Source organism: Brienomyrus brachyistius, chromosome 1, assembly GCF_023856365.1.
Source record: "Brienomyrus brachyistius isolate T26 chromosome 1, BBRACH_0.4, whole genome shotgun sequence".
Lineage (NCBI taxonomy): Eukaryota > Metazoa > Chordata > Actinopteri > Osteoglossiformes > Mormyridae > Brienomyrus > Brienomyrus brachyistius.
This window is the reverse complement of record NC_064533.1, coordinates 16,066,313-16,088,117: the sequence shown is the minus strand read 5'-3', so window position 1 is coordinate 16,088,117 and position 21,805 is coordinate 16,066,313. Positions and strand designations below refer to the sequence as shown.

Genomic DNA, 21,805 nt, shown 5'->3' with positions numbered 1-21,805 from the left:
TTCATTTAACTGGCATAAAACATACGGCCGCAAGGTCCTCTGGCAGATTTATGGGGAGGCAATGCCTGCCTAGGTAATTCAGGCCAAATCTGAGACCTGAGAGCGAAGCCACTTCTCCCGGCACCGTAGCAGAATATCGATGGTCCTGGGCCCCATTCCTCAGCCAATGAGAGTGACTTATAGGAAGAAAATTGGCGTTATGGCCCGTGTATCTCTGACATGTGAATTTCCCTCGTTTTACCAGCAGACGTCTGCTGTAACTGACAGTCATTCCTCAAATTACCCCCAAAGGTGCGGTGAACCGGGGACGAATCTGCCGGCTCACGTATTTTTAGGCGGTTATACAGAAACGCTTAAGAAGGACAGCCAGGTGATGTGTGTCCATCTGTACGTGACATGATTCACGTTTAAGCTAAGACACAGCCTTGGATTTAACTCCCACTTGCTGAAGGGGACAGACTAAGAAACTCAAAATGCTCCTGTGATTAAAGCCCAACTGTAATGTCAAATTCCTGTCATTTTTCCCCAAAAATGAGCCCCATTAAAAGTTCACTGAAGTTTTTACTTCATACTGGATTTTTTTCAAATCTTGTGTTTAATTATAAGTGTAAAGCATTTTATAGATTACTGATAAAGATGATGAGTTAAATGCACAAGAAAAAAATGACTGTGTGACAAAGTATGATATGTATTTAGATTAGGCAGATTTTTACACAAGGTAGAATGGGGATAAGATATTGGATCCATGGTGTTAGTGTGTGTCTTTGTGAGAGGAAGGTCGCTGGTTTAAATCCTAGAGTTGGCAGAGTGATGTCACCTAAGTCCTTAACCCTGAACTGCTGCAGGGGCAGATCTTGGTGTCTTATTCAGTCCCGGAGGAGAGCTAACTTATTTTCTCAGAAAATTTACATCACTTTGAATAAAAGTGCTAAATAAATTAATGTACGGATGGCTGTAGGCCCAATAAAAGGTCTGCTGTACCTTTGGGGGGTGGGGGGGGGGGGTTACAATAGTTAAATTTCATCTGTAATATAACTGGATGTTTACTTAAGTAAAGGTGTGTAGAATGAGAAAAAAGACAGGAAGTGATCATGTATTTATGCCATTCCATTGCCAGTGCCTGTTCTCTTCTTCTTCGCTATGCATTCCTGCCGTACCACATTCAGGGCACTGGTGATCCGGGCCAAGGAACCGCAGAGCCGTGCTGGTATTTTAGAGGCATCTCAGAGATACATACAGTCCAAGTGTGAATGTCCCAGATGTGCTCCAGGGCGTCCCGATGAGCGCAGGCCTCTCTGCTTTGTGCGAGAGGCAACATGGCTGCCAAGTCATGTGACCTGGCAAGCTCTGATTTGCATATTAAATCCCTTTTTTAAATTAAAAATGACTTACAGTAGAGAGACAAAGAATTACAATTGATGTGCATTTGCAGGGATGGGAACTTGCACCCCTTGCAGTGTTATCGTAATTCTCTACCTGTTGAGCTACAGAATTTGGGGATTTTCGGTGACCACTGCCCCCCGGAGGTGCCTCTTTCCCTTTGTCGTCTATAGACAGCTTCCGGCGACATGCTGATTCATAAATGCAATCGAAATTACGTCAGACAGAGACCTCTAGGCTTAAATATGATGTTACCTGTTGACCTAACCCAGCACCAGAGGCTTATTTCTCATATAGTGATGTTTTTTTCTATGAGTATCATGTCCACTACTGTCCCACGTCTAGATTTACGCAAAGACTCTTCTCTTCCTCAACAGCCTCTCCTGCTATGCTAACAGGGCTCAGTTCTGCCCCACAAACAATTTCCTGACTTACCCTTGTCCAGTGCTAAACTGATTGGGGGTTGGCCATGTTTGCCAAGGTAATGAGGTCAGGGCAAAGTGATTCACAAGGCACATGCTTGGCCACCTCAGGGTCCTGAAGGAGGAGCCTGGGACAGCCAGCCCCACCCAGCGATTAGCAGCAGAGCTGTGAGCAAACGGAGCCAGCAGGGTGCCGACTGGGGGAAAAGATATAGAAGTTTCCATAAGACCGTGAGCAAAGTTTGGTGGGGGTTGGGTCATTTCATCATTCGGTTTCAAACCAAAGCATTTCCTGGAGGCTAAAGAACGAGGCCCACAATTTCAAAATTTAAAGAGCTTTAAAAAAAACTATTATAGTCTCACCAGAAAATGGTCAGTTTCACATTTTTTACACGTGTTGTGATAGCTGGAGGGGGGCAAATGAGAGGCAACAGCTAAACTACTGCCGGTAGGGCTACTGCCGGCTGCTTCTTCTTTGAGTTTGACTGCAGAATTTCCCCTTTTACTGTAATTTGCCGTGTTGTGATTCACTGAGAAAACACCCTGAATGCAAAACCTTATTATCTGACCTGATCTCCCTTTTGAACTGATTGCATCAGCCCGTCCAAAAGAGCTTGAGGAATAATTGGGCTGTTGATGTAGGAATTTTTCTCTGCTCCTTCCTCAGATTTTTCCAAATGAATTAATGCATCACACAGCAGATTTAACAACCCGATCAACCTGAAAAAGCCAAAAGACAAACTGATTGATCAAACTTTTATTTTCTGGTGGCCGTCTGGCTCTGTCTTTAAAGAGATTCCGATGTTAAAAACATCACCCTCCCCCCAAAAAGCCAATTAAACCCCGAATCTGTCAGACACTAAATGCCAGCCCACTCTGGTATTTTCTGGCGTCACAAAGGGGACCAAAAGCTGTGACAAAGACAAGAGAAGAAATCGTTAAGGTGACGTGGTGTGTAGTGGGTAGCGGCGATTTGCCTGGTTCATTCCCAGCGTTAGACCAGCCAGGAGAGAGCACAAAAACCAGAAATGTAACCAGCCACAATGTCAATGGACTACAGCTCGATGGGAATGAATGGAATCGAATCGAAGCTTTACTTGCCATGTGCACAGATACAGAAGCACAACTAGATTCAGGGCCTTAGCCAGGATTTTTAAAATACCGGCATCAAAAGTCTGTGTCGGCCCTTCGTAATGGGGCATGGGGACATGCTCGCCCAAGAAAAAATTTAAGTTTACGGTGTACATTATGAATTTTTAACTTGCGTTTATGCCTCAATCCGACTTAATTACACTGATATCTGATCGCTCGGTCAACTCTATTCTCAGTGCATCATTCAATAAAATATCACAGCAAAAAAAAAAAAAATAAGGAAAAATACTGAGCACATGACTTCTGTGTCCTTGATGGTAGATATGGACATAAGTACATTGGAATTCCTGCACGGTTCCCTCTGTCAAGCTTTACAAACAACATACGAGACAATGACGTATAGAAATGGACTTAAATAGATAAATAAAAGAACCCAGGATAAACACCTTCCAGTGCCCGGAGGAGATAAACTGAACTGGACCATATGGTTAATTCTCCTGTAATGTGATATAACATTATTGTCAATATCGTAGCACTATATCCTGTATCTCTTACAAGCCCTCATAGAGTGAGGATGTCTTCTTGATTCCTCCAGACCAAACATATCATCAGAACAATATGCTTTTGTGGTCAAATCTCTGTTCTCCACTGTCCCATCACAAACCAGCCCTCTATTGCGTCCGGGAAAATGTGCCGCCCTATTCAGGTGAATAGCAGAGGTGGGAGACACACAGGAAATAACAATCTTCTGTTAACCACAGGACAAATCAGAAAGTGGGACACACCTGTACTACACTCAGCGGTATAATATTAACGATGAATGGTAGCATTGTCGCCCCACCCTCCAGCCTTTGTGTCATTACGAGGGAGAAGAAGGGGTCACATTTCAGAGCCCGACGGTGTCTTTACCTTCCCAGACTGCGTGTGAAATACGCGTTTTTATAACGCAATATTTTATATGCAACACAGAGACCTTACAGCTGTGTCCTGGGGACTCAAAGTACAACTAGCGGTTGTCTTCCATATTCGGAACAGAACTAATCATGGACTAATTGAAGGAACAGAATTAGCTAAGACATAAACCTCAAATGAGTAGTAAGGTGTAGTAATGGGAGAAACAGGCATTTGTCCACAACAGAGACCAGAGTACCAGAGTACACAAAAATTACCCAAGTTAGCTCTCCTCTGGCGCTGAATAAGGCACCAAGGTCTGTGTTTGTGTGTGTGTGTGTGTTTGTGTGTGTGTGTGTGTGCGTCACCTGTAATATATATATATATATATATATATATATATATATATATATATATATATATATATATATATATATATATATATATATATATATTACACTGAGGAGACCAAATCTCCCCACAATGTGATAAAAATCTATTGTCTTGATGTTGTGGGACCGTTTTTTTGCCCCCACATGGAGAGACTCAAATTTATAAAAAAATCTGTGATTGCAGTCAAAAACTTAAAAATGCCAGAAGTTGTGTAACTGGTTTATTTATGGTTAAGGTTAGGGTTGGGTAGGGGTTAAGATTGTCATGTTGGGATTAGAGTTTTGCCCATAGAAATGAATGGAGAGTCCCCACAAAGATATGAATACGAACGTGTGTGTCTGCGTGCGTGCGTGCGTGCGTGTGTGTTTTCAGGCATATGCAGTACACCCCCAATTGCTGCCTTTTACACGGCGCTGAATAGACCGTGCTGTATGTAACCTAATTCCCGACTATCACTATTACAGCGGACTACTGCAACAGTTGGTCACTGGAGCGGGGCCCCCTAATCTTCCTGTTAATCAATACGGCTGCAGCAGCGATACGCAGACACGCCGTAAATGCGCACGATTCCTCATAAGCGCTTGGCAGATGTACGAGCTAAATGATTACCGCTGGTTCGGGTATTGTACACCTTAAAAAGAAAACGAAAACCCAGAACCAGTCTCGATATGTATAATTAAAAATCATTAATAAAGTGATAAAGAATGAAGCGTGATAAGCGTTTCCCGCTGACTGTATATGTGATTTCAGGCTGTGCCGGATAAAGTACGATTTAAATACAAACCTCCAGCCCAATAATTTAAATTTTTGACACGAACTGTATTGTAATGAGATTCGGATGCAGCAATACACCGCTCGCCGGAAAGAACTGCTCATTTGTATGTTTACATTGTATGAACTGTTAATTAAAAAAGAGAATATAACAACCCAGAAACTTTTTAAGAATCAGATGGGGGAGGGGTCGCATGCCGAAAACCTTTTACAAAATGCTAGGCTTGTTCTTGGCTTTCTGGTAATTACAGCCTCGGCGTGAGTCCTATGCAAGCTTTAAAGCAAACAGCAGTGCTTGAATTAAAAAATAAACACTCCCTCCTTGGTCTCGTACGACCCCCTGGGACGGCCTAATAAGCGCAAATTAACCTGCCGAAGGGGTTTTCCTTCCACCAAATTGCCTGTAATTAAGGATGCTTTTTTATTTAACAATTAACCTGAATACGTAAGCAGCGGTCTTTCGTGTTCATACATTTATTGATACATATCGGAAGTTTGTTGATGTTGTAAATGGATTTTATTTTATTGTGATTTGCAAATTTTGAGGACGATGATGATGATGATGATGATAATAATAATAATAATAGCAATAATAATAATAATAATGACGGGACCGGTCTCTCCATGATCTCTCAAGTTTATGTTTAATATTTTTAAACTGTAAATGTTAAGTTTAGTCCTGAGCACTAAAAATGATCATTTTAATTTATTTTAGTACTTAATAACTAAGCTATTATTGAACAGATACAGTTATCGAATGTTATATTTTAGTTTGTTTAATATAAGGCAATTTGGTTATATTTATGTGTTAATTTTGACTATTTTGTATAGGTCCGCGTGTCAAGAAATCAACCTGTAAATCAGAGACGGCATCAGGACTTCTCAGTCCCAGCGATGCCACGCCCTCGGGGGTTGTTGATTGGCCTGTTGAGTGTGTGGGCGTGACAGGTCCCCTTGTCTATAAATACTCCGAGCTGTGTTTTTTTTCTAGCAGAGCGTTTTGTTAGGAAACCGTCGTTGATGTTGTGTGCGGTGCGGGTTTTCAACGTGAAACTTCCGTCATATTTTGACACCTACCGGGGGAGGAGAGACGCTTTCTGAGGATTTTTTTTGTGCCGATGCCAGTCTGCGTGGAGAAACAGGGTGTCTCCTGAACCGCTTGCGCTTTTATTTCTCAGCCATTTTGACTTGCAGGCGGGCTCGCTCCTGCCCCGCTTTGCAGGGTTTGCAAATCGGCTGCGTATCGGTGCCAGGCGACCACAAGCGGGATGGGTCCGCTGCTCCTGGTTTGACTGCACGGGGTCTTTTCCCTGGAGAGACGCAAGCTGATTACCTTTTGTTCAGCACAGAAGCGGGTCTGGACTCGGGATGGAGTGCTACCTGTTGGGGATCTGCATACTCCTCGCACTCGCCATTCTGCAGCGATCGAGCTGCACAGCGGCCAAGGAGATCACCTGTCAGGAAATCGCCGTACCGCTGTGCAAAGGGATCGGCTACAACTACACGTACATGCCCAACCAGTTCAACCACGACACGCAAGACGAGGCCGGTCTGGAGGTGCACCAGTTCTGGCCCCTCGTGGAGATCCAGTGCTCCCCCGACCTGAAGTTCTTCCTCTGCAGCATGTACACCCCCATATGCCTGGAGGACTACAAGAAACCCCTGCCCCCTTGTAGGAGCGTTTGCGAACGAGCCCGGGCGGGCTGTGCGCCGCTCATGAGGCAGTACGGCTTCCCCTGGCCGGACAGGATGAGGTGCGACCTGCTGCCCGTCCAGGGCAACCCGGATACGCTGTGCATGGACTACAATAGGACCGACTCCACCACGGTGTCTCCGGTCCTCTCGAAACCGACGAATTACCCCAGCAAACCGTTCAACCCTCACAAAGGCAGGAGCGGACACGGCAGACCTGGCGTTAAGCACAAGGGGCCGGTGTCTCCGTGCGAACCGGGCTGTCAGTGTCGTGCGCCCATGGTGCAAGTGAATGGTGACCGGCACCCCCTCTTCAACCGCGTCAAGACAGGCCAGATCCCGAACTGTGCCATGCCGTGCCATAACCCGTACTTCACACAGGACGAGAGGACCTTCACAGCCTTCTGGATCGGTTTGTGGTCCGTACTGTGCTTCGTCTCCACCTTCGCCACCGTGGCCACTTTCCTCATCGACATGGAGAGGTTCAAGTACCCTGAGCGGCCGATCATCTTCCTGTCCGCCTGTTACATGTTCGTCTCGGTCGGTTACATCGTGCGCCTGATTGCTGGGCATGAGAAGGTGGCTTGCAACCGGGAGTATGAAGTGGAGCACATCCACTACGAGACAACCGGCCCGGCGCTCTGCACCGTCGTCTTTCTGCTGGTGTACTTCTTCGGCATGGCCAGCTCCATATGGTGGGTCATCTTGTCCCTGACGTGGTTCCTGGCCGCCGGGATGAAGTGGGGCAATGAAGCTATAGCGAGTTATTCCCAATATTTCCACCTGGCCGCCTGGCTGATCCCGAGCATGAAGTCCATAGCCGTCCTGGCCCTGAGCTCCGTGGATGGGGATCCCGTGGCTGGGATCTGCTACGTGGGCAATCAGAGCCTGGACAACCTCAGAGGCTTCGTGCTGGCGCCTCTGGTCATCTATTTATTTATCGGGACCATGTTCCTCCTAGCGGGGTTTGTGTCCCTGTTCAGGATCCGCAGTGTGATCAAGCAAGGGGGCACTAAGACTGATAAGCTGGAGAAGCTCATGATCCGGATCGGGATCTTTACGGTGCTGTACACCGTGCCTGCGACAATCATCGTGGCGTGTTACTTTTACGAGCAGCATAACCGCCAAAGCTGGGAGGTCGCCCACAATTGCTCCTGCTTGCTGGAGCAGGACCTCAAGAAGCCGGACTACGCCGTCTTCATGCTCAAGTACTTTATGTGCCTTTTGGTGGGCATCACGTCTGGGGTGTGGATCTGGTCGGGGAAGACCTTGGAGTCATGGCGGGGGTTTTGCACGCGCTGCTGCTGGGGGAGCAAAGGCACCGGGGGCTCCATGTACAGCGACGTCAGTACGGGACTAACGTGGAGGTCGGGCACTGCCAGCTCGGTGTCCTGTCCAAAGCAGATGCCGCTGTCGCAGGTCTGAAACGAGCCGGCCCGTCGACAGCTAATTGTGTCAATTGTCTTTCACTCTCCTAATTAGCATATTAATGAACCCATTATTTCTATTAGATAAGGGTGTAGGCACTGGTTAAAACAATGTCTGTGCCATTAACACTGCTAAAATCCTGCCCCTTTTGTTTATGTAGTATTGGAAACGAGAAGGGGGGGGATCGTTTGCAATGAGTGTGCTTTGTGCTAAAAGCACAGAGGTTTCGTTTTAAAATTGTTTTCCCCCCTTCGAACTTCGTAATCTGAACGGCGTCTGAAGGGTTAGAACGACGGCAATCACGGTATCAAAGATAGTTTTGCGATAAGCCTTAATGTCTTATTACCCAAATATTATACGGGTTTTTATTGGAAAATATATTTATATATTGTGTACAGATCTGTAAATTATGTATAAATGAAGAACTATACGATATTGTACATTTGTAAAAAAAAAAATGTAGATGTCACTTTGTTGAGAGCAAATGACTTTTATTTTGCCAATAAAACAATTTTGATAAATATAAGCTGCTCACGCGTGCTGGACATTGGCCCACGTGGATGTCGTGTGCAGCTCTGATCGCAATGAACAAGCGTGTAAGAAAGTGTACTTCGTAGGATTTTGATTTAATAACTATTTTTGTACTGCAAGGGTGTTTCGGTGTGGATGGTGATTACAGGGTTTGGGGACCTCCTCGGCTTCCTGAGAGACTTGTAACTGTTGCCGAACTTAAATGAAAGAGGGGACAATCTTTTAAGCAGCTTTCTGGCCATTGTCACCGGGCACGAACAATTTGGTGCCTTCAATGGCAACCCTACAGGTGGCCTGTCCGCATAATCCCCATTCTGCGGGCCTTTTAGCAAGACAATCGCAGGACAAAGCTGCGTCCATTAAAGCAATTGGTAACGTCGCCCGGAGTGTTTGAATTTAATCGCACAATTATGTCGTTCAAGCTTCCCCGGCTTAACTGACATGATATTTGATGATTGATTAAAACAAATTATTTTCTGGTATATAAAACAAGGCGGTCGGCATGAAGGTCCAACAGTGCTGCCGTTAAGCGGACCGCAACTGCACGTCCCGGATCGTAGCTGATCCCTTTTCTTTTACAGGGATCCGTTAATTTGTCAGTAAAGGATTCGCCTGAAGAATCTTATTCTTTGCATGGGAACGATAGTTTGCATCAGTTGAAAGGTTATTCGGCGAAATACTTCAAAAGATATTTTCACGTGTTCAAAGTGCTTCTTCAGTTCCTGTTTCTATAGCCTAATGAAATCATACGCCCTGAAACAAATAAATGGCCCGATGTAAATCTGAACTTTGACATATTCCCGGTAATTTTTAATTGCAAAACTAAATGGTTCAAATCCTTGTCATGTCAATATCTGCAATCCAAATAGTAACAGTAACATTGCATGTTTAATCCCAGTGGAAATTTAAGATTGAATCCATTTTATTTGACAGTTTCAACGACAAGTTCAATCTGTATATCTGCTGCACTGTATACCATACAGTACCTAGAACAATGAAGAAAAAGTCGGCCCTATGAAAATTGTAATACGGCTGCAGAAGGTAAATTGATAGTTTAACACTCTGGATTTTCGCGGGTGCGGTGGCGGGGTGTTGAAAATGTGACTTTAGTGTTACACTCATTATTGTCCCTCTGTTAAAATGCAAACACATCTGTGCTGATCGCCATCGGGAAGCCTGGAGGGTTTGTATGGGAAAAGCGGGCTTGATGCTGGGACGCTACGCGGCCATACTCCCATCTAGCGGCCATAGTTGGGTTATCTTATTTGTTTGTCATATATAATTTTATAATGCGACACTTCAGGCTCTTTACAAACGAAGTAGCCGAGAAGTTTGAAGGTGCATATAATGTATTATTTACTGTGTTTTTTTCATGGGAGCATTTTTAGTGTTCATGTCTCCTTAATAATTAGGCCCATCCCAGGTTCTGAAGTGATTTATTGCAGACGCGTAAACCGTGGAGATATATCGTTGCCTAAAGTCCACATTTGTGTTGCTGATTCATCACTAGAAGAAACGGCGTCGGCAATGCTCCTTCTTTTAACCCTTTATTCAGCAAAGGAATTGGGGTTTCTTGTAGTCGTCCAGGATCATCAGGACAAATAATTACACGTCAAAGAATGCGTACGGTCCGTGTAAAATGTATTTAAATTTGTTTTCACTCTGAGAAATTTTGCACTTGTGTTGGAATTGTAAAAATGATCCGGGAGTAATATATTATATCAGAGTCCATCCACACAGGCAAGTGGCCATATCTGGCGTGTGTTTGCTGCTAATTATCATTAATCATCGTGTTTCTAATGGGCATGTGGGGGGCAATAAGCTCAGCCCAAGATGCAGACAGGGCCCCTGTGCTGGGGGGGGCTTTATGTAGAAAGAGCCCCTATGCAAGTTCCCAATTTCCCAGAACATGGATTTACCCCAACCTCACCATTGGTTCTCTGGTGTCTCGCCCCTCTTCCAGCACGGTGCTGATCTATGGAACTTTGGGAAACCCATCTAAGAAAAGGAGGGGAATGTGACCAAACCTTATAATTATCCTGCTGCACAGTGGAGAGTGTCACTCCCCCCACATACACACACATGTGCTGACACACCAGCTATCAAAACAGGTTCAAGTTCAGATGCGTCAGTACAAATCCCAGCAAAGTCACACGCCTACCCCCCCCCCCCCAGGTTTCGCAGTCCTGATTCTGTGGCTTAAACAGCACTGGTTCTGTTTAACGCGTCTGTTACAGCAGATTTGTGAAATGTTTTTGTCAGTCTGTAAAGTAAAGAGGAAGGGACACTGGGGTGGTTTGACAGAAGGTTCCAGAAAGAGAGATAAGTAGACAGTCTCCTGTAGGTCAGATGAAATGTATATACATCCACATGCAAATGGGAAGTGTATGAACCAATTAGAACACTTGACACAGCACTTGATCATCCATGCAGAGACGTAAGAGAATGGACCACTGGACAGTCAGGCCTTTTTACCTACTTTTGATAAATCCCTACTCCACTGCAAAAAATTAAGGATGTCTGGATATCTGTATGGGATAATACTGAATTTAAGATGTATTTTAATACAGATTGAGCTGTATCCATGGGAAACCATCTTAGATACCAGATTACCTGAGTGCGTAAGCAGCTCTTTAAAGGGACGGAGTATATAATTACTAATACGTGTGAGTCACTGCAGATGCATCGTCACATTTTGCCTGACAGGACGGGAGGCAGCTTGGCAGCCCGCTGACGGCTCCCACGGTGCACCGAGCCCCACACCCCCTCCCAGGACCCCTGTAGCAGTGGGTGCAGCTCCCCAGCACGGGTAGAGGTTACCGTGCTCCAAAATCAAAACTAATTGTGATCCCCTGTCAGCGACTTTGTCAAGCAAATGGGCCGGGGAGTACGGCGGCAGTAGTGGCGGTTCTCCCCCCCACCCCCGGGCTAACAAGGCCGACAGAATTCCCATTGTGCGGAGCAGGGAGGGACATCAATACAAACGACAGACTTCCAGCTGTTTCGCAACAATGGAGCCACTATAGATGAGCTTTGAATAGGGCTGCCTTTTTTCCCAAGATTCCCATGCAATCAATACCCCCCCCCCCCCCCCACCCAGACCCCCGCCCACGCCCTCCCCCACCCCCCTGTGCTAATAAAACACTGGGAACAGCCCGTGACTGGTTGATTGACAGGCCCGGTACGGTAAAAAGGATCATCCTTCCAGGCACATTCACTCGCATACTGAGATTGCTGCTCCTCGGCCGAGCTGGGATTCGAGCGGGGGGGATGGGGGGGGGGGGATGGGGGGGGCCTTCCCAGAGAGGAAAGAGTAATTAATAATAACTCAGCAGCGGTGCCTGCTGTTCACATCTGCCATGTTCAGTGACTGACCTCCACGACTTTCACACCTTTCAAAGACCCCGAGGCGGTGAATTAATCTGCAGGAGCTCGTCAGGCAGACAGTAACGAGTACATGTGGGCACAGACATGTCTGTCATTCATCGGTGAGACATCTTTATGGACCGCCAAAGGAAGTGGAGATTCAGAGATGGATCTCTGGGCTTCCTGCTGCATTACTGCCGTGTGAAAAGGAACCGAAAGACGATTAGGAAGCCATTCAGACACTGCAGCCTTTTTATTTTTGTATCTCTGAAAACATCACAGACTATAAGATGATCTAAAAAAAAAAAAAAAGTATTTGCACGGGGTCATGGAGTCTCATTTCATCAGGAACCCAAGCATCTCAGTACAATTTAACAGTGAATATTGTGATAAAATATTTCTTAAATGTGATTAATCTTATTACTTTGCTTTTTGTCTAAACACTTCGCAATAACTATACTACTTGTTTAGGTAACTGATTTATTAGCAGAGGGAGTGCCCGTGTCTACGGTATTTAGCAAATATTTCACTCTGGGTGTTTTTTTTTCCATTCTCACCACTGGGGGGCAGTGTGCATTCATACAATCTTCACAATTCTCAAATCAACGGGAGAAAAGCACCACGAGCAGCATTTTTTCCCATTTACACAAATCAGACGATGAGAAGCATTAAAGGCACATTATAGAACAGGTTAGGTGCCTGGGGTTCTGGCCCTCGACCTGGTTCTGGTGTCTGCCAATGATGAAGCAAGAACAGTGGCGTAGATGCCATGCTGCACGCTGTGTGATAAACAGCCACTGACTCAAGGGTGTCTGTCATTCACTACCAAACAGCTGGACCTGCGAGGGAACATTCTGGAGAAGCCAGTGCTCCTCTGAGATTCATCAGCACAGACTTCAAAGTATGTCGATGGGCGATATTCATCTGCGCAATGATACACATCTACATGATTATCTTCTGTAATAACATACCTAGGGATTAGCCACATTAGCCAAACCAAGCACTACTTAGCACTAAATATTTACCTCAGATCATCTGGACCAAACAAGGACAGCACTCAGCCTAATTTGCAAATGAGTACTGACCCAAAGGAGCCATTTACACCCATGCAGACTTCTTCTCCAACATCTCGGGGCCGCTGGTCTGGAGGTCGGGGGCCACCTCCACCAGTGTGTGGTGTCCCACCCCCTTAGGACCGAAAGCCCTGGCTAATGAGTCCCGGCGCGGGGGTGGGGGGGGTCTAAAACGACTGCGCTTGGATACCTTGAGGGGGTGTCGTGTGCTGGTGGGAGCGGCAGGGCACAGACACGCCTCACTGCCTGTCTGTTCCACCTCATCCTCTCGGACCCGCGGCTGAGCTGTGCCACACTGTTGATTTCCGGGTAACGGCGATGGGTCCATCCCCTCCGGCTGCATGATGGGGCCTTCAGCCAGACCAGATTCATTGACCTTGGCCCGGCTGAAAGCAGGGGATCCTTCCATTTCCAAGGTCAACGGGAGGTGGACATCTAGCTCCTCACCACCTGCTGAGACGTAGCTCTGCTCTTCCTTGTAAAGCCTCATCAGCGCTACCCTCTTCCTCTTCATCTTCTGGGTCGCCAAGAGCTTGGTGGTGCAGACCAGGTCAACAACATTGAGCAGGAAGGAAACGGCACCAACCGCCTGCATGAAGCGCAGCAGGATCGTTTTCTCAGTGGCGCGGGAGACATAGCAGTCTACAGTCGTGGTGCAAGGCAGCTCGTAGCACAGGACCCTGCGGGGAACATGGAAGCCGAACAGGAAGCCCTGGGCCACTCCAAAGGCTGCTTCGAGCAGGGTGCTCAGCAACAGGTGGAACAAGTACACTGCTGTGAAACCGCGGACCCTCACAGCATCGGCAGAGGAAGCGGATGAGGCTCGGGCACTGCGCTCCGACACCACCACATGGACGACGTAAACGACAAAGGCAGCACCAGGGAGACACAGCGCTGTCAGCTGAACCACCCAGAAGCGGAGAACAGAGACTGGGCAGTAGGTGTCGTAGCAGACACCAGCGCAGCCCGGCTGGATGGTGTTGCAGGAAAACTGGTACTGCTCGTCTATGTAGAGAGGGTACCCAGCGAACAGGAGGACCAGAACCCTGAGCAGGACCATCAACACCAGCCACAGCTTTCCTGCAACCCAGCATGAAGATGTCAGGGTTACACACTCAGGCCAGGTGATCATATGACACTAGCAACCTTTCAAACATCTGAATTTATGAGCGTCAACAGCAAAAAGTGTGAAAACAAACTATAAATAGTCAGTGAGCTTTCATTATTCTTTGCCCTAGTTATCTGAAGGACAGCGCACACGTGCCCGAACTTGCTGTCTTCATAAGTCATGTCTGCACACGTCCCCTCATAACAGCACCCTCACGTACGCCGTAGGTACGCCCTCCTGGCATGTTCACCGAAGCTCACGTCTCACCTGTGACGGTCACGCTGCCGATTAAGGTGACGAAGACCAGCTCGATGACGCTTGGCTTTTCCATTTTGTTGAAACCCCTCAAGGCGACGAACCATCCCATCCAAAAGAGGCGGACTGCAATTAGGCTGAACTCCGAGGGCAAGAGAGATGCTCACTAGGATCCATCGGGGTTGCCCTCAGGTCCACCATCAATGACCACCTCAAGCAGAAGAGCACTGCTGATTCAAGGAAAGTTTATCAGGCAGCGTCCATGGCTCTGGGAAAGTGAAGCCCAGGTGCCTGACCAGCCTTTCCCAAAGTCCAGTGGCAACTGCTCCCATGACGGACAAAACATGAGTCCCATTGTAGCTATTCTTACTGACCAAAGGCATGTGGCCTTCCTGGCATAACTAGGATAGTTTGGAGAAGGTTGTCCATACAAGAGAATAACTCTTTAAGTCATGGTATGGAGTTTTGGTGCACAGTGTAATGCATTTTAAAATACTCACCTGCACAAGAGTATAGGTTAGAGAGCTGCCTTCCTGCATTTACATCCAAGTGCAGTACTTAAATATTAAAATGAAATAAAATATTATATACCACTTCAGAGCTACTCTCACCCCAGGATAAGATAGATGGATGGATGGATGAATGGATGGATGGACTGTCGTTTGAATTAGTTTAGTTTTTATTGTTGTTGTCATTGTACCAAGTACAATGAAATTTTAAGTGCCATCTAAAACAGTGCATTGAAAAAGGGAGAGCATATAAAAAGAGATAATAAAACATTAATTCATTCACACACACACACACACACACACACACACACACACACACACATAAACATACGTTCGAACATCATTGCACAAATCCCTAAAAACGTGAATAAAAAAAACATCATGTATTGGCAGCGTTAATTGAATGAAATTCTTAATAAACACTTCCAGACAATGACTGCAAGTTCTGAGTGTGAACACAAGACCCTCAAACCTGGTTTGAGATGTTCAGATAATATTTACCTCCAGTCAGCCAGTGAAGATGAACGAACTGGATACAAACTTTCTGATGGGTCTTTCACGGTTTCTGGGGGCTTGAGTTACGCCAACGAATGTACAGGACCGTTTGTAATTTGTAATTATTGTAATTACGATTAAATTTATTGATCCCACAGGGAAATTGTGAATCCCAGCAGGATATTATCAGGAAATGAACAAAACAGGGAGAACTACCCGAGTGCATGTTTTAATGTTTTATTCTGGTCATTTCTAAATATTGTTTATGAAATGGGACTGTCAGTAAAAAATATCTTTCTGAGCCACAGAAGACATGAAGCCAGCTGACACCTAATCCCCAGGAGTCATGGGACCAGGTCCATTATACAGGAAAAAAACAAAGAAACTAAAATTCAGTTCCAATAATATGACATAATGCTCTGTGTTTGGCAAACCAAGAAACTTTACAAAAGCTACAATGAAAAATAACGTATTACTAGGGAAAGTTAAAACAACGATCAGAGTACACAAACGACATCAGGCTAACTATACGATGGTCAAACGTAAAACGTCCAAATCCATGTTTACAGCAGTTGTTTTCATGTTAGCACAGGAAACCACCATTTTAAGAAGACATTAAAATGTTTAATTTATAAATCCTAAAAAATTCAAAAACTCTGTGCAGAGGTAGAGTTCAGTGCGGAAGCCAAATCACCGGCCACTAACAAAGCCCAGTGCACAAACTGGACTTCAGTACTGTGATTAGGATCAGGCAGTAAATACACATGAAATAAATAGGATTGACATTAGAGGCTCACTGGCATCCACGCTAACAAAGTCTCTTTTGGTGCCATGCGATCGTTTCAGGGTTTCTGGTATTCCAATAGTGTCCAGCAGGGGCGCCAGACTCCTAGTGTCCCTCTTCGGTACATCTCGGGGTACATCTCGGGGTACATCTCGGGGTACATCTCGGGGTACATCTCGGGGTACATCTCGGTCTCTTGTTCACACAAACTAACCGCTGCTCAGGCGAAATATACAGGTCAAATCTCTTAGATATCTGGCAGTCTAGGTGTCCAGGTGAAAAATTGCAAATTTAACCACGACATTTAAATATAATTTTATACAAGTAAATTTTCTCTATATTTTTGTTGGGCTGTCAGATGAACACATCGTCACTGTTGAAGTTCGGCATCTAATACATTAATTACAGTAATAGAGGCTAAATCAGCATGTTTACCAAACATCATCACTGTGGGATTCCCTCACGTCTGTGCCTGTGACTGACCCGTAATGGTGACACCCCCCTCTGACCCCTAAGGCATTCAGGACTGCTTGTGTTGCTCTGCAGATTTAGTGACAACTAAGGGGCTTCCTGAGAACATAATCACAATTCCAACCACCAGTAAGAACAGCACAAAAAGAGCACTTAGTCACACACTGGCCTGCATTCGCTTTAAGGTACGACACGCTTCATGGCCTGCTGTGTAGAGCGTATGATGCACTCCCAGTTCTAACATTTTAATTAACGTTATATACATTTCTTTGGTCAACTGTGGAAAAATTTCATTATTTGTAATTCTTGATTATATAATTAGGCAAACATAAATATGGAATGTATTAAAGGGCTATAAACTCAAAATTTCAAAATCATATAAACACAAATCACACACAAAATTTTTTTTTTACTGCTTCAGACATTTAAAAAAAAAATCAATGTATGAAAGTTTGGTCACGGTGATTTGAAAATATTGCCATTACAGGAGCTTAGGGAATATTAAATGACAAAATATGGAAAACATACAAAATAGATTTTAGGATCTCAGTAAAATACCACTCACATTACATTAAAATCGCTTTCAGAGATAAAACTTGTTCGGGTATAAAAAAAGTCGGGTTATATTTGAATGATCTATTGCAACAGAACATCCCACATTTCAAACTAATTACCGGTAAAAGGGATAATCGTTTCTCATTTCCAATCAAATTATTTATTCATAATTATTATTTATGTTATTATTATTAGGGGTATTTATTCCACCATAATTTTATACCACATGAAAACCTACAGTTAAATATTTCAGCACAATATTTACACTGTACAAATTTGCATTTGCAAAATATTTTCAGATTTTTAATTTTGAGAGGAGATGCCATATCACCCATATGTTACTAAGTTGTTTGACGACACGCACACACATGCATCTGGCTTCCCATGTCATTCAAACGGGGATCCACGCTGGGTTTACTGGCAACTTGTGTAGTGTGGAATTTCAGGTTCCTTTGAAGAGAGCATAAGCTCAACTTCAGGCAACGGGAACTAAAGCTATACTTCTGAAAAAGGAAAAAAAAAAATACAGGCACCAGAGGGCGGAAGGCCGAGCCTGCTGTAACGGCATCTTCCGTGTTCTGCTTGACATGTCCTCGTCAGACTAAAGCACACGTCGGTAAACACTGCACACGCTACGACTGAACACGCTCCCAGATTCACGGGAGGCATCTAGGCGAATCCCCTGCTCTCACGTAACCACGGCGATCTCCGTCGCCTCCATTCCCGCCTGGTTAAGGTCAGGTCACTTTACTAAAACCTGAGAACCATCCTGTAAGGGATAAAAAATGTTCTACAGTGTACACACCTCCAACTGAAAACGCTTCAGTGTTTTCAGGGGAATGTTAAACGTTTGTTTGTCCAGTTAGAGACCTTCGATTGCTCTTGCGGACTTACGCTGTCCTCCCTGGTCTTTCATCACTCTGTTCATCATCCCGCTTAATATCATACCCACTCATGCACCCAACCTCTCCCCCACCCCTCCTGTGCCACCAGGCTGTATAACAGGAACCTTGGTTTGAATCCAGGCTGGCATCTCATCCCCTGTGGGAGGCAACCTGACCAGTACCGCCAGTCGGCCAATCAGATGTCACAACGACAGACCCAGGAGCTCAGGAGCTCTCTTGTTCTGTGTCCTTCACACAATGATTTAATAAGACGCTCGTCTCCTGAAACAGGCATTTGTAAACGATGCAGGTGGCACGATAGACAGGAAATCACGCAGGTGCTCTGTCCCGTTCCACCAAGAATAGGCAAAATGACAATAATACTGACAGAATTTACAGAAAAGTTTTCTTGCTACTGAGGCCCCTGATCTTCAGGATGGCATCCATCACCTAGGGGGCAGAGACGTCTGCTTCTTTAAATCAGCAGCAGAAACGGTGATGCTCTAAAACCGGAATGGACTGTCAAGTAGAAAGTTGGCTTTTTCGGTGGAGTAATAATCAGCAGCTGTAGGAATCATGTCTCCTGTTCTCTTCCCTGTTTGGAGCGGAGAAAGTGTAAGTCACCAAAAGTATGAAAATATGAAGAAAAAGATGAAAATAATCCTGGGACAACCGTCCTTGTGCTTGGTTTTGGAATTTTCGGCGTATTAAGTATTAAATCCATACACAACTGAAACGGACTGGCCAGCGCTACCTAATGTTTCATTTAAACAGCTCATTACAGTCTGATGATCAAGTGGGACTTTTTCTGCTGATCTTCTTCCTCAGTCATGGGCCATTTGCTAGTTTGACTTAATTTCCTCTTGCTGGGAAATTCTGTCCTCATAGCTGCATGGCTGACATTCTGGCAAATCAAAGAGAATATCGGCACTATAGTGACACTGCCCCCTAGAGGCTGGAGCGCTTTCCAACATAAACAATAAAAATAACCCATGACAAGAGCAATAAAAAAAATTAACTGGGCGTCTTCTATGCCACAGTGAAGGGAGGCACTGTGGAACCGGCAAGCTGGGCTAAGCAGTCCAGATGGGGGGGTGGCGACCTGACGTGGCCACGCCCCATTAGGAAACTATGGCGGGGGCCCAGCGTGCTGTGTTCACATTGTCTGTGCTCACAGACCTCTTCTTGTTGGCTTTTCGCAGGTCCTTGTACTTGTCATCGCAGAGCCTAGAGATAGCCTGGCATGGTGAGACAGATGTTAGCAGGAGGCCACTATGGGGCGACAGAGAGCAGCCGTCACATTCGAGACGTGTACACTCGAGTCATAATGTTGTTCAGTTGTAATTTCTCACTCATATATGTACAGAATTAAATGAAAAATACCAGCAAAGAGTCATTATTTCCACAAAGCAGGTGGATTGATCAACAGGCCACGGCAGCGCCATCTAGTGGAGAGACGGAGCTATGCCTCACCTCCAGCTTCTGTGCCTTGTCCCGGCTCAGTGGCTCCAGGGGCAAGCTCAGGCTGTTGGCCTCGGACAGCGAGCGCAGGTCAAAGTAGTACTTGGCGTAGACGCTGGATGGCACGTTGATGTTGAACTGGAGCAGCTCCAGGAACTGCCGTTCCAGTTCATTCCTGTGAAAGGCAGAGCGCCATGGTGTCACTTACTACTCTTAATGTTCCTGATGCTGAGCGGCTTCTGCTTTCAGCGGGAGGGCTGTTGTCGTTTCTGGGGTCCCACTCAAGCTGTCACTTCAGGGACCCCCCACTTCCCCTAGTGTAGTGTCTGTTTGCAGCCAGAAAGGGGCCCCCGGTTTGGGGGGGGGTGCATATGTGTGGCGTGTGTGATGGTAAACACCCCCACTCCCCAGCTAACCCAACATTAACTGAGCTACAGAATAACCACAGGACTGTTTCAAACTGCACTAAAAAGACAATTACTGACAATAATGATGAAGAGGTCTTCTGTAGACATGATTTCAGCCATTTTCACTTTAATCGGTGAAAGAACTGCTCTCAATAGGTGTGATATTTGTCTTTAATTTCACTAATGTTAAGAAATTAGCATATCGGAAATAAAATCAGTCTCTTTCTTATTTGGACCTATGACTACCCAGATGCTCAGATTTGTGCAGCAACAAATGGCTAAATTTAGCAGAGACAGGAGTCACGAAGAGGAAGAGGCCTTTCTGAGGGGGGGGTGGTATGTCTGCACTTTGTGACATGGGTCAAAGGGGCGGAGCCTAAGCAAACAGGACGCGGCGGTCCCTCGGCTCTCTGCACAAGGTCACCGTCCTCCGCCACACCCTCGACACCCGGTGAGGACGCAGGGCCGCTGCATGCGTAGGTCCGGGCTGCCGCATCGCACTCACATGTCCTCCACGGGGATGTCCTTCAGGATCTGGCAGTAGTCCACGTTCCACACGGCCTGGTCGTCCCACACCTTGGAGGCTAGCAGGATGGCCCCCAGCACGATGCGCTTCCAGTTGGCGGGGCAGATGTCGATCTCAGCGTAGGTCAGCAGCCTCTCCAGGTACACCTGCGGGGGGCGTTGGGGGCAGTGGGTGCATGTGAATCAGGTGAAGATGCCTTTTTCTCACAGAAGACTGAGCTCTGATTTCCCCCAAAAGGCACATCCTGAACCCCAACCCGTCAAAGCCCAAACCACCATGTTTCCCCTGATGTTTTTTCCCTTGTGCTTTTGGAATGGGCCGGGTTGTGTAGAACAGGGACAGTCAAATGTGTTAAACAATTCTAACCACCCCCCACCTCCCCAACAGGTCATGGGGGGTTGTGCTGAGGCAGTTCATCTGAAGTGATCAGGTGGGAAAAAAAAACCACTCACAATGCCCCCAACGACTGAGCGCCCCCCATACCCCCACCCCCGGGACATGGCGCTGGGACAGTACTGACTGTTCCGAGTTTATGCAGCAGAGTTTTCTGTGTGTCCGCGGCATTCAAGCAGGCATTTCGCTGGCACTATGAGGACCATTATACCAACATGAAAGTGACTCTGGGGTCCCGCACAGCTGTTCACCTGCGTCACCTGAGTCCAGGAGGTGGGAGGCCTCCACAAAGGACTGGAATGTTCCAGAAACAGTGTGAGGTCCGCACTGAGGTGAAAGCGCATGCACACTGCGCGATCCATCATTGTGAAAGGTCCAAATATAAAACCTGCGACAGTGGCAGCAGATCTACCACACGCTCCGTCCCTGCGGAGGAGCTTATCAGACGTGAGCGTTCCGGCACTTTCTGCTGTGCTTTTACACTTCATGCCTAATTAACTCCTGTATCAGAGACACGCTCTGTCTATTAATCACATGTTGATATTCAGGGCATGGCTTAATCTAGAGGGACCTTTATTTATAGTGTGTGAGAGAAGGAATGTCCCCATGTGGCGATGACGTGGCATGAGGAGGCAGGGCTCCCGTGACCCTGGCAGAGTGACGTGGTCGGTCTCCCGTTTGGGTGCCCAGAAAAAAAAGCAAAAGGACAGAACATTGTGCACAATAACAGTCCTTCTGCTACTTCTGAAATGAAATGATGCTTCGTTTACCCTTTACATTAGAACAGTTTCATCTTCGCATTTCCCATTATGCTCTGCTTTGAGACACATGCATGTAGAGGTGAAAGAGAAGCTTGAGATCCGAGCTCCGGGTCAGCCATTTATCTGGTGTCATTTTCCGGGGGGTTGAGGCCCTTGT

General features: G+C 46.1%; 3 protein-coding genes across 6 annotated transcripts in view; 1 reads left to right on the top strand and 2 right to left on the bottom strand.

Annotated features, from left to right (window-relative positions):
* The first annotated feature begins 5,944 nt into the window (after nt 1–5,944).
* On the top strand, nt 5,945–8,595 carry LOC125738997 (frizzled-8-like). Its single transcript, XM_049008621.1, has one exon. It carries the CDS (start codon nt 6,318–6,320, stop codon nt 8,064–8,066), a length of 1,749 nt encoding a protein of 582 aa, XP_048864578.1. The 5' UTR covers nt 5,945–6,317; the 3' UTR covers nt 8,067–8,595.
* A 4,469-nt stretch (nt 8,596–13,064) lies between these two features.
* On the bottom strand, nt 13,065–15,226 carry LOC125748544 (gap junction delta-4 protein-like). The gene is made up of 2 exons (XM_049024824.1): nt 14,415–15,226; nt 13,065–14,119 (listed from the first exon to the last, which is right to left on the bottom strand). The coding sequence occupies exons 1-2, from the start codon at nt 14,512–14,514 to the stop codon at nt 13,065–13,067; spliced, it is 1,155 nt and encodes a 384-aa protein (XP_048880781.1). The 5' UTR covers nt 14,515–15,226.
* A 403-nt stretch (nt 15,227–15,629) lies between these two features.
* LOC125739047 (cyclin-Y) overlaps nt 15,630–21,805 on the bottom strand; it is a 36,892-nt gene continuing 30,716 nt past the window's right edge. For all 4 annotated transcript variants that reach the window (XM_049008926.1, XM_049008753.1, XM_049009000.1 and 1 more), the window contains 3 exons: nt 20,474–20,640; nt 19,574–19,736; nt 15,630–19,338 (listed from right to left, as the gene is read on the bottom strand). In XM_049008926.1, coding sequence (XP_048864883.1) covers nt 19,222–19,338; nt 19,574–19,736; nt 20,474–20,640 — 447 coding nt within the window. In that variant the 3' untranslated portion in view covers nt 15,630–19,221. The remainder of the gene's footprint in view (nt 19,339–19,573; nt 19,737–20,473; nt 20,641–21,805) is intronic.

What these genes read in the sequence shown, in the direction of transcription:
- LOC125738997 (XM_049008621.1), top strand. Translation starts at nt 6,318, where the DNA reads ATGGAGTGCTACCTGTTGGGGATCTGCATACTCCTCGCACTCGCCATT.
- LOC125748544 (XM_049024824.1), bottom strand. Translation starts at nt 14,514, where the DNA reads ATGGGATGGTTCGTCGCCTTGAGGGGTTTCAACAAAATGGAAAAGCCA. An exon ending in CGGCAGCGTGACCGTCACAG is followed by an intron (nt 14,120 to 14,414) that starts GTGAGACGTGAG and finishes GCTGGGTTGCAG; the next exon opens with GAAAGCTGTGGCTGGTGTTG.